The sequence below is a fragment of the Brienomyrus brachyistius genome, unplaced genomic scaffold (genome assembly GCF_023856365.1).
Source record: "Brienomyrus brachyistius isolate T26 unplaced genomic scaffold, BBRACH_0.4 scaffold58, whole genome shotgun sequence".
NCBI lineage: Eukaryota > Metazoa > Chordata > Actinopteri > Osteoglossiformes > Mormyridae > Brienomyrus > Brienomyrus brachyistius.
In genome coordinates this window covers 1,851,749-1,864,402 of record NW_026042333.1, presented here as the reverse complement: position 1 = coordinate 1,864,402, position 12,654 = coordinate 1,851,749, and the positions used below count along the sequence as shown (strand labels likewise).

General features: G+C 44.8%; 1 protein-coding gene across 4 annotated transcripts in view; it reads left to right on the top strand.

Moving 5' to 3' along the window:
- LOC125724954 (NLR family CARD domain-containing protein 3-like) overlaps positions 1 to 1,406 on the top strand; it is a 115,308-nt gene extending 113,902 nt beyond the window's left edge. For all 4 annotated transcript variants that reach the window (XM_049001447.1, XM_049001448.1, XM_049001449.1 and 1 more), the window contains 2 exons: positions 134 to 307; positions 755 to 1,406. In XM_049001447.1, the coding sequence (XP_048857404.1) occupies positions 134 to 307; positions 755 to 977 (397 nt within the window). In that variant the 3' untranslated portion in view covers positions 978 to 1,406. The remainder of the gene's footprint in view (positions 1 to 133; positions 308 to 754) is intronic.
- The last annotated feature ends 11,248 nt before the right edge of the window (positions 1,407 to 12,654 follow it).

The window sequence follows — 12,654 nt, the reverse complement described above, 5'->3', positions numbered from 1 at the left end:
TAGCTAAGGGATAGGGAGGAGGGGGCTCTAAACTGTAATTCTTGAAACATTTATTAGAGCATCACATTTATTTAATAATTGTAATGGTGAGGTGATATTATTTATTGGGGAGTTTCTGTCTCTCTGTCTGCAGGCTGTCAGGCTGTAGAGTCACAGAAGAAGGCTGTTCTTCCCTGGCTTCAGCTCTGAGGTTAAACCCCTCACACCTGAGAGAGCTGGATCTGAGCTACAATCACCCGGGAGACTCAGGAGTGAAGCTGCTCTCTGCTGCACTGGAGGATCTCAGCTGTAAACTGGAGAAGCTGCAGTGAGTACAGAATATGCATTTTGCACAAAAGTAACTGGACACCAAGAAAACCCACAATGCCTTTCAGCAGTTACATGATAAACAAACACAAACAGCTTCTGTTTTCTTCTCCTACTTCCTTATATCCCACAATCTTATCAGCCCTCGTTCCAGGCTAGAAATCATTAAGCAGTGAAGCAGGCAACATCCATTCAACCATATAATCCATGCAAAACATTTGTCTTGGTTAGAAAAGTTAATGGCACTGTTACAGTTAAACATGCTGACTTTAACGTGATATGGACAAAAAAATAATGGACACTAAACAGAATCGGGATGATTGTTAAAATAATTTTTCGTAATTTAATTGTTTTCTGAAAATCCATTATGTCATGGTCCCTATTCTCCTCATTTGAATACAGTGCTACAGTGTAAAAAGTGGATTTAAAAGTATTTAATTTTTTTAAGGGTGGGCCGGTGTGAGCTCACAGAGAAGTGCTGTGAGGCACTAGCTTCAGCTTTCAGATCAAACTTCTCACCCCTGAGAGAGCTGGACCTGAGTGACAATGACCTGCAGGACTCAGGAGTGAAGCTGCTCTCTGCTGGACTGGGGGATTTACACTGTAAACTGGAGATACTGAGGTCAGTCTTACTGGGTATTCCACACTGTAAACTGGGGGTAGTGAGGTGAGTATTACTGGGTATTTCACACTGTACGCTGGAGATACTAAGGTAGAACATAACTAATGATTTCAAAATAAAGCAGGAGTATCTAAGTCTATAGGTTGACTCAAAAAATAACATCAGACTCGCTACAGTAAGTGGAATGTCGAAAGGAAGATTATATTGGAGGCTAAGGATGGTATTAAAAGTTTCTTCAAATATTTTCACTCCAAAAGAGCTCTAAAAGCTGAAATCACTCATCTGCAGGATAGTAAGGGCCTTATAATTGAAAATGAAAATTGATATAGTAAATGAGTCTAATGATTATTTTACAGGGGTGTTCACAGTAGAGGACATGATTAACTTACCACCATTAAGTACAAATACAGTGTCGTATATAAACAATATCCAGTCCCTCCACAATTATTGGCACCCCTTGTAAAGATTTGTATAAAAAGGGTTACCCCTTGTACAATGGGGTACCATTAATTGCGGAGGGCACTGTATGTACAACTGAGGCTGCTGTAGTACAAAGCCTGGCTAAGCTCAAAATAAATAAATCGCAGAGGCTTGATGGCATCTTACCTATAATTTTAAAATAGATGAGGGATATTATTAGCCAACCTTTAACTTTACTATTTCAGAAATCGTTATCTGCGGGTGTGGTACCTTCTTATTGGAAGTATGCTAAGATAACGCCCATATTCAAAAAAGGGGATGGATGTAAACCAACAAACTATAGGCCAATTACTTTATCTTGCATAATTGTAAAAGTAATGGAAGCTATAATCCAAGTGAAAATGGTATATTACCTGGATACTGTCAGAATCACGGGTTATCGGACGGGTAAGGCGAACAGGCAGGCGGGCAGGAAGAATCAGGCAGGGATGAGGCAGGCAGGCAGAAGAAGGGGAAAACTGGGGATTTATTCGGGAAATGGAGACCAGGAAACATCTGACATCGACTAACATCAATGACGGACAAAAACCAGGGCAAGACGTGGACTGAAATAGACAAGAAAATAATCAGAGACAGCTGGGCAAGATCGCGGAAGCACACGTGGATAATCAGGGCGCGTGGCACACACGAGGATCGGACAAGCCGGGCATGACAGATACAAATAACATTCTGAGGGGTAGCCAACATGTATTTAGGAGAGGTAGATCCTGTTCAACTAATCTACTTGAGTTCTTTGAGGAGGCTACAAGAGAAATTGATCACATAAAGTACGTAGATTTGCAGAAGGCCTTGGATGTTGTCCCCCTCAAATGGCTCTCACTTAAGCTGAAAGCTGCAGGGAATTTAGGAACTGTAGCAGCTTGGATTGAAAACTAGTTAACAGGCACAATGTTATTAGAGGCACAATGTCACAGTCAGCCTGTGTTCATAGTGGGGTACCGCAGGGTTCAATTTTAGGACCACTATTGTTCCTAATTCATATTAATGAAATTGACACCAATGCATACAGTAAACTGGTTACATTTGCAGATGACACCAAGGTGGGTGGTGTAGCAGATACTGACCGAGCAGGACAGAGGCTACAACGGGATCTTGATTTAATTAGTGACTGGGTTGATACCTGGCAAATGAAATTTAATGTAGATAAATGTAAGGTAATCCATGCAGGTAGCAGAAATATAAAGTACAGATATTTTATGGGTTCCAGTGAAATTGATTATGAGAAAGACTTCGGTGTGTATGTTGATGCTTCCATGTCCCACTCTCGCCAGTGTGGGGAAGCAATTAAAAAGGCCAATAGGATGTTGGGTTACATCTCTAGGTGTGTGGAGTTTAAGTTAAATGAGCTGATGCTAAGATTATACAATTCCTTGGTAAGACCCCAGATAGAATATTGTTTTAATGTGAGAGGGAGATATAGGGCTTTCAAAGGAGCAATCAGGTTCGCTTTGGTCCATTCAGAAATATTCATTAAAATATACACAGGCCCACATAGCACGCAGATGATTATCTGTGACACCCATGGTGCACTGTTATTAGCATGAATTCCATTTATTTCACTGTTCTGTCATATTGCTGCCACAAGTGTTTCTATGAAGATGGAAAACAATGAAGGAGAGAGTGGGCATGCAGGCCGTCTTCCCCGTCGCAGTGTGAATGCAGCTGATGTGATCCCATCTGTGACACTGTAGCTTTGGCTGAGCTGTACAGTATTTTAACCCAGTGGGTGAACGACTCTCCGAAGCCAAATCTATGCAATGTATTAAAGAGGAATGTCCAACTGACTGTCAGATGGCTTTTCTGCATCTAATGATGTAATCATGGTTGTAGTATGGGTATGCTGAGAAGTATCGACTAAATAATCTATGGATGTTGTCCGAGGCATGTCTTGTCTTGATGAAGTTTGTCTGATTAAGATGGATTATAATGACGAGTGTCAAGAGCATTTGTAATGATTTTCAAGTCTGTATTCATTAGTGAGAGTGGCGGGTAACTGGAGGGTTGTGTTTGGTCTTTATCAGGTTTCAATAACACTGTAATGGCTGGTAACTAGAGGGTTGTGTTTGGTCTTTATCAGGTCTCAATAACACTGTAATAGCTAGTAACTGGAGGGTTGTGTTTGGTCTTTATCAGGTCTCAATAACACTGTAATGGCCTGTAACTGGAGGGTTGTGTTTGGTCTTTATCAGGTCTCAATAACACTGTAATGGCTAGTAACTGGAGGGTTGTGTTTGATCTTTATCAGGTCTCAATAACACTGTAATGGCCTGTAACTGGAGGGTTGTGTTTGGTCTTTATCAGGTCTTAGTGACACTGTAATGGCCTGTAACTGGAGGGTTGTGTTTGGTCTTTATCAGGTTTCAATAACACTGTAATGGCCTGTAACTGGAGGGTTGTGTTTGGTCTTTATCAGGTCTCAATAACACTGTAATGGCCTGTAACTGGAGGGTTGTGTTTGGTCTTTATCAGGTCTCAATAACACTGTAATGGCCTGTAACTGGAGGGTAGTGTTTGGTCTTTATCAGGTCTCAATAACACTGTAATGGCCGGTAACTGGAGGGTTGTGTTTGGTCTTTATCAGGTCTTAGTGACACTGTAATGGCCTGTAACTGGAGGGTTGTGTTTGGTCTTTATCAGGTTTCAATAACACTGTAATGGCCTGTAACTGGAGGGTTGTGTTTGGTCTTTATCAGGTTTCAATAACACTGTAATGGCCTGTAACTGGAGGGTTGTGTTTGGTCTTTATCAGGTCTCAATAACACTGTAATGGCCAGTAACTGGAGGGTTGTGTTTGGACTTTATCAGGTCTCAATAACACTGTAATGGCCTGTAACTGGAGGGTTGTGTTTGGTCTTTATCAGGTCTCAATAACACTGTAATGGCCGGTAACTGGAGGGTTGTGTTTGGTCTTTATCAGGTCTCAATAACACTGTAATGGCCTGTAACTGGAGGGTTGTGTTTGGTCTTTATCAGGTCTCAATAACACTGTAATGGCCTGTAACTGGAGGGTAGTGTTTGGTCTTTATCAGGTCTCAATAACACTGTAATGGCCGGTAACTGGAGGGTTGTGTTTGGTCTTTATCAGGTCTTAGTGACACTGTAATGGCCTGTAACTGGAGGGTTGTGTTTGGTCTTTATCAGGTTTCAATAACACTGTAATGGCCTGTAACTGGAGGGTTGTGTTTGGTCTTTATCAGGTCTCAATAACACTGTAATGGCCAGTAACTGGAGGGTTGTGTTTGGACTTTATCAGGTCTCAATAACACTGTAATGGCTAGTAACTGGAGGGTTGTGTTTGGTCTTTATCAGGTCTTAGTGACACTGTAATGGCCTGTAACTGGAGGGTTGTGTTTGGTCTTTATCAGGTTTCAATAACACTGTAATGGCCTGTAACTGGAGGGTTGTGTTTGGTCTTTATCAGGTCTCAATAACACTGTAATGGCCTGTAACTGGAGGGTTGTGTTTGGTCTTTATCAGGTCTCAATAACACTGTAATGGCCGGTAACTGGAGGGTTGTGTTTGGTCTTTATCAGGTCTTAGTGACACTGTAATGGCCTGTAACTGGAGGGTTGTGTTTGGTCTTTATCAGGTTTCAATAACACTGTAATGGCCTGTAACTGGAGGGTTGTGTTTGGTCTTTATCAGGTCTCAATAACACTGTAATGGCCAGTAACTGGAGGGTTGTGTTTGGACTTTATCAGGTCTCAATAACACTGTAATGACCTGTAACTGGAGGGTTGTGTTTGGTATTTATCAGGTCTCAATAACACTGTAATGGCTAGTAACTGGAGGGTTGTGTTTGGTCTTTATCAGGTCTCAATAACACTGTAATGGCTAGTAACTGGAGGGTTGTGTTTGATCTTTAACAGGTTTCAGTAACACTGTAATGGTCCCTGCGCTCATATGTGATGGGATTTGTGATGTATGTTTAATTTCTCTTACCAGTCTATTGAAGATTGTAGATAATATGTCCCAAAAAAATGTGCATAGATTTCTGCAGGGTAACCATTCGGTCTGGCGATTGGTTGTTAGGCATTTGGTTGAGGACCTTATGGAGTTCTTCTGTTGTTAATGGTACATCAAGCAGAGGTGGAGATTTCAGGTCCAGGGAGTACAAATCCAGACCCAGATTTTGTTTCAACCAACCAGTTGAGCACACTGTGACTGTGACTCTTTATACTCAACTGGTTGGTTGAATTTTATTGTGTTTATTGTGGAATTTTTGTCTGTCTATCTGCAGGCTGTCAGGCTGTAGAGTCACAGAAGACGGCTGTTCTTCCCTGGCTTCAGCTCTGAGGTCAAACCCCTCACACCTGAGAGAGCTGGATCTGAGCTACAATCACCCAGGAGACTCAGGAGTGAAGCTGCTCTTTGCTGTACTGGAGGATCCCAGCTGTAAACTTGAGAAGCTGAAGTGAGTACAGAGTGTGTGTCTGACACGCTACAGATATTTATGCATGTATGTGAAGAAGAGGCACCAATAAATAAATGGATACAGCAGTACTACAGTCGAACCTCGTTACTACGTACAAGACGGGATTTCAAAAACATGTACGTTATAAGCATAGAATGTTGTAACCACTTAGTGCAAGATGGATGAAAGAACTCACGAAATATCCATGTAAATGATAAAACTTTAATAGAACAGACCCTTAAATTGACTACAAAACAAACGAACACATTATTACTTGTTAAATAATTCGACAAAGCTCATTTGGATCCTTGAAATTTTCCTTAAATTACTCATGATTACTTAGTGCCGGCCGGCGATAAACGGCAACGAAAATACACATCGGCTGGTCAAAATGGATTTTGAAAATAAACATTTGCATCCAAATTGGCATTTGAGCGCTGTACGTTGTAACAATGGTTAGTTTTCGTATTTTCTCTAGAAATTTGGATGTTGTACCGAAGTTTACGCTGTAAGGGTGTACGCTGTAAACAATGGCTGCTACTGGAATAATACACAGGCTAAAAACGGGAATTAGAAACCTGTACGTTGAAAAGGTGAAAACGTTGTATCCGGGGTACGTAGTAACGAGGTTCGACTGTATGTCATTCTGCTTCTCCTATAGTGTGGATCACGGTGGAGAGTGCAGGACCAGACCGGGCTTACAGAAATGTAAGTGTGTTTGCATGTTTTTATTAATGATTCCACGAATACTATGTTATGGTTGTTTTCACACAATTGTTGTGATGAGTGTGGCTTTTTGCACTGTGTGTAGATGGATTTCCATGTTTGTGTTTAGATGAGTTTCATGTCGTTTTAGACAACATCCACACGGGAAAGAAAATATCAGAATCATCACCAAAACACTATCAATTCATTTAATCGTTTTATGCTCATATTGTCTTTGTGTTTATGTGGGAGTGTAGGGTGGTTAACATATATTCTGATGTAGTTATACATCTTTAATTTCACAAAAAAAGAATCCTTTGCATTTCCTCTTTTTGCACATGCCGTGAGTGTTTGTGTTTTCTGTGTGAGATTCGTTAGTATTGTCCTAAGACGACACCCGTAGGCAGTGACACCGGACTCTCTCCCCAAGTGTAAAATATGCATTTTTACAGGGTGGTTCTGGAACACTCCTTAATATTCATGAGAGAATATTACTGATTGGTCACTGAATCCCTTAAACCAGGGGAGCCCAAATCCAGGCCTGGAGGGCCAGAGTCCTGCACATTTTTGGGTTTCTCAACAACAACAAGAAATTTATTTTTGTATAGCGCATTATCACAACATTACATCGTCTCAAAGTGCTTTACAGCATCGTCACCCAAAGTCCCCAGTGAGTAAGCCATAGGCGACAGTGGCAAGGAAAAACTCCCAAGAAGGAAGAAACCTTGGGAGAAACCATAGTCAAAGGGGGAGCCCATCCTCCAGGGGGCAGCAGAGGAAGCCCTAACCCTAACCAGACCCAGAGGGGGAGCCCAACCTCCAGGGGGCAGCAGAGGAAGCCCTAACTCTAAGTGCCAAGTCACACTGTCCAAATCATAAGATTTGAGACATAACCAGGGAGCAGGGGGGAGATGACAAGCCGGTGCTGACACTCCCTCCAATCGCCAGGCAACCAGAAGTAAGGCAGCGGGTCATACATGGAAGATGAGACAGACAGAATGACGAGCTGGATGCAGGGACGTCACTGGTAGTGGCAACATCACACGTAGCAGGGTGTGCTGGACATCTTGATAGATTGCGGTCTCCGGGCAGCACAGCCCAGGAGGAGTAGAGGAAATAAAATGTGCAATTAGTCAAAGTAGGGGAGACTATAGGCAGTGCTAACGGTTAGGTGAGAACTTTCTATGTTCTCCTCATTTAACACACCTGATTCAACTCCTTGTGCTAATTAGCACACAGCTCTTGAGTTGAATCATTTATGGTAGAACAGGAAAAAAACTAAGCTACACAGGGCTCCGCCCCCCAGGACTTGGATTAGGATTTGGACACCCCTGTTTTAGGCAGAAGAAACAGGCAGCGCATGTTGATATTAACTGGCCAATCGAGTAGTGCCTTTGTCATAAATATTAATCAGCCAGCCAATCGTGTAGGGCTTCGCTCATGAATATTAAAAAGTTCTCCTGATCCACGGTGCTAAAAGAAATTAGCGTCTGTGACGCACTGGATGTGCGGTGGAAAATATCAAATTTAATTTCGGTGCCCATGTTAACAGATTAGAGCGGCCACGTGCCTGCGCGATATGCGGGGCTCACGAGCTCTAGAGTCACGGGGCTCTAGAGTAACGCACGATAAGCGGTTCTCCATGGAAGCGTATTGCATTCATCTGAAAAAAAATCTGTTATTTTTTTCCTAATTAATGAAATAATAATCCCGTTTTTTCTGAGCAATATTTTTCTGTTTTTCTGAATTAATGAGATAACCTTTCTGTTTTCCATGATGCACGCTCTGTGTAGTTTAATCCGCTTTTATTGATGGTTTGTAGATGGTATTATCATTAGTTTGTCAGCGTTGCGCAGCACCTATTCCGCCCCGCTCGACACTGCAGTGTTTCCTCCGGATCAGTAGATACAGTCTGACATGCTTCACGGAAATAAGCCGATGAGTGTGAAATGCATTCAGACCGGCTTTGCTGTGACTAAAGACCATGTCAGACAATAGGCTGCAAATACTGAATCCCCATGGAACGCAACTCCGGCGCCGGAATCATTCTTTGTATCAGAATCCAGGTCCAAACTTTTATTAAATATCACTTATATCACTTAATATATCACCGAATATATCACTTTCTCTGTGTCTCTATATGTAATAATATTGCTTATACTACGGGACCGTTGAATGCTTGAATCTGATTGGCTGACGAACGTTCTGAGGTGTGCAATTATTTTCAGGGAAACGCACGGCGAACGTAGTTCCAGGCAGCTCTCTTGACCGCATTACAGTTCCATATCACTTTGCATAGTTAACTGTAATAATATTGCAATAAATGGAAAAATGCAACGAACGAATAAATAATTAAATGAATAAATATACATGCACAAGCTTTTCTGTCTCATTACTGCAATCACACGTCCTTGCACACGCACACAAGGGTTACACACTCACACAAAAACGTGTTGTCAGCACTGCCCTGACGATTTTATCAGTTAGCCTAGTGTAGCAACTTAAAGGCTACACATGACATTTCTCACTAGCGAGGTAATAACAGCGCTGCATCTTAAAGCAGACTTACAGTTTAGAGACGGTGCTTCAGAACACTGTTGAGGGACACACAGAGGTAGCCTAATTCATACAAGCTCTCTCTGTTTCTCTTTCTCTGTGTCTCTGTCTCTCTCGCTCTCTTTCTAATAACTTCATTATTAACTGCATTAGTCTGCTATCAACGGCTGAAGCCTCCATTGCCAGCTTTAAAATGACGTTTTGGAACTAGCAAAAGAGTCGTTGGATGAGATGCGGAAGAAATAATCCTACTCACAATAGCGATTTAAGTTGAAAAACCGGACGAATCCCTTGAAATATATAATCTAATCGATGTCTTGAGGTGTGGCAACCGTAGTATAAGCGTAATAATTGACTCCGGACCGTTGAATTATTAAAAAATAATGCACTCCGCTTCGCGTCGTGGCCGCATCACCACCTCAGGTGTGCATTATTTTTTAATAATTCAACGGCCCGTCGTCAATTATTCCTTACTTAAATATTCTGTTATTGATGGCCATTTTCAAGCCGCACGCACCGGCTTTAGCGGTTAGAAGGAAAGACACTGACTTTAGTATTGATCTCTGGTGCCGTTTTGCAGTAAATATGCTTATGATGAGCATGTCTGATGAATGTTGCTGCTTTGTAATTTTATTTCTCTGTAATTACACTGTTAGTTTAGCTCGCCCCGCATTTTGGCGGCTCTTCTCTCCGACATTTCTTGAGCTGTTTCATAAACTTCAGCTCCCGCTTCGTTAGGGGAAGCTGTGCTGTTTTTATATGGTACAGAAACATAAAGTACAGGCGGCCTGATGGGATTAATAATTCTTCCTCCTGCCTACAGACTCCTGCCAGCTGACGCTGGACCCCAACACAGCAAACAGACTCCTGTCTCTGTCAGGGGGGAACAGGAAGGTGACACATGAGTTGGGAGCAAAGCAGCAGCTATATCCTGATCATCCAGAGAGGTTTGACAGCTCCCTCCAAGTTCTGTGCAGAGAGAGTCTGACTGGCCGCTGTTACTGGGAGGCTGAGTGGGATGGACGTGCAGTCCTGATAGGAGTGACTTATAAAGGGATCGGGAGGAAAGGAGGGAGGGACAGTGGGCTTGGATACAATGACAAGTCATGGAGTCTGCGCTGTAATACTGACGGTTACTCTGTCCGGCACAATAATAAAGAGACTCTCATACCCATACGGGCCTCAGGCTCCCGCAGAGTAGGAGTGTATCTGGACTGGGGGGCTGGTGCTCTGTCCTTCTACAGAGTCTCCTCTGATGGACTGACCCCCCTGCACAGATTCACCTCCTCATTCACTGAGTCCCTCTATCCAGGGTTTTGTGTTTATAACTCCTTAGTGTCACTGTGACGTGTTGCTGGTTCTCCAGGCAAAAGGGTAAAATCTCTGCTTTTTAACATTTTAATCCTTTTTACTCTGAAATGTATGTTTGACAAATATAAATGCCTGTGTTCAGTGAGCTGGATAACCATGAAAAATATATTTTTATAGTTTTTCTCTCTGACTGAAATGTAATTAAATGTAATCCTGACTGGTGGGGGGGGGCTTTCCCCCTCCCCTGTACATGTATATTTTATATATTTATGTCTATTTACTGTATTTCCTCCCTGTACAATGACAATAAAGGCTTTCTGTTCTGTCCTATTAATGTCCTGCTTCAGCGTCACCCAAAGCATAACTGAGTAACATAATGAAACCACAGTCTGCTGGATTAAGTTAAATTCACTGTATTACTGCAGCTGAACATAACTGACACACTGACACTCAATCAATGTGTATAATAATCATATAGCTGGAGACATAACAGGCACAAAAAAATTGGAAAATATAATTATGTCCTGTTACTGTCCTGGTTCAGTGGATTAAAGTAAATAAAATTATTATTTATATATTTCAATATATAATGAAGTCATATGTTGTTAAGTTGTTAAGCGATTAAACCCCCCCCCCCACCCCCGGTGTAGTCTGGCTTTGCCCCCATCAGACAGAAGGGGCAGGCAGGTGCCCTGGAAACCTTCCCCCCCACCCCACTGTAAAAGGTCTGGTTGCTCCCCCGTCGGACAGAAGGGGCAGGTGCTCAGGCAGCCTTGCCACCCCCACCCCACTGTAAAAGGTCTGGTTGCTCCTCAGTCAGACAGAAGGGGCAGGTGCACAGGCAGCCTTGCCACCCCCACCCCACTGTAAAAGGTCTGGTTGCTCCCCCGTCGGACAGAAGGGGCAGGTGCACAGGCAGCCTTGCCACCCCCACCCCACTGTAAAGGGTCTGGTTGCTCCCCCGTCGGACAGAAGGGGCAGGTGCTCAGGCAGCCTTGCCACCCCCACCCCACTGTAAAAGGTCTGGTTGCTCCCCCGTCGGACAGAACGGGCAGGTGCCCAGGCAGCCTTGCCACCCCCACCCCACTGTAAAAGGTCTGGTTGCTCCCCCGTCGGACAGAACGGGCAGGTGCTCAGGCAGCCTTGCCACCCCCACCCCACTGTAAAAGGTCTGGTTGCTCCTCAGTCAGACAGAACGGGCAGGTGCCCAGGCAGCCTTGCCACCCCCACCCCACTGTAAAAGATCTGGTTTCTCCCCCGTCGAACAGAACGGGCAGGTGCCCATGCAGCTTTGCCACCCCCACCCCAATGTAAAAGGTCTGGTTGCTCCCCCGTCGAACAGAACGGGCAGGTGCCCAGGCAGCCTTGCCACCCCCACCCCAATGTAAAAGGTCTGGTTGCTCCCCCGTCAGACAGAACGGGCAGGTGCCCAGGCAGCCTTGCCACCCCCACCCCTATGTAAAAGGTCTGGTTGCTCCCCCGTCGAACAGAACGGGCAGGTGCACAGGCAGCCTTGCCACCCCCCCCCCACTGTAAAAGGTCTGCTTGCTCCCCCGTCCAACAGAACGGGCAGGTGCCCAGGCAGCCTTGCCACCCCCACCCCACTGTAAAAGGTCTGGTTGCTCCCCCGTCGGACAGAACGGGCAGTTGCCCAGGCAGCCTTGCCACCCCCACCCCACTCTAAAAGGTCTGGTTGGTCCCCCGTCGGACAGAACGGGCATGTGCCCAGGCAACCTTGCCACCCCCACCCCACTGTAAAAGGTCTGCTTGCTCCCCCGTCAGACAGAACAGGCAGGTGCCCAGGCTGCCTTGCCACCCCCACCCCACTGTAAAAGGTCTGGTTGCTCTCCCGTCGAACAGAACGGGCAGGTGCCCAGGCTGCCTTGCCACCCCCACCCCACTGTAAAAGGTCTGGTTGCTCTCCCGTCGAACAGAACGGGCAGGTGCACAGGCAGCCTTGCCACCCCCACCCCACTGTAAAAGGTCTTGTAATGCCCCCGTCGGACAGAACGGGTAGGTGCCCATGCAGCTTTGCCACCCACACCCCACTATAAATGGTCTGCTTGCTCCCCCGTCCGACAGAACGGGTAGGTGCCCAGGCAGCCTTGCCACCCCCACCCCACTGTAAAAGGTCTGGTTGCTCCCCCGTTGGACAGAACGGGCATGTGCCCAGGCAACCTTGCCACCCACACCCCACTGTAAAAGGTCTGCTTGCTCCCCCGTCAGACAGAACGGGCAGGTGCCCAGGCTGCCTTGCCAC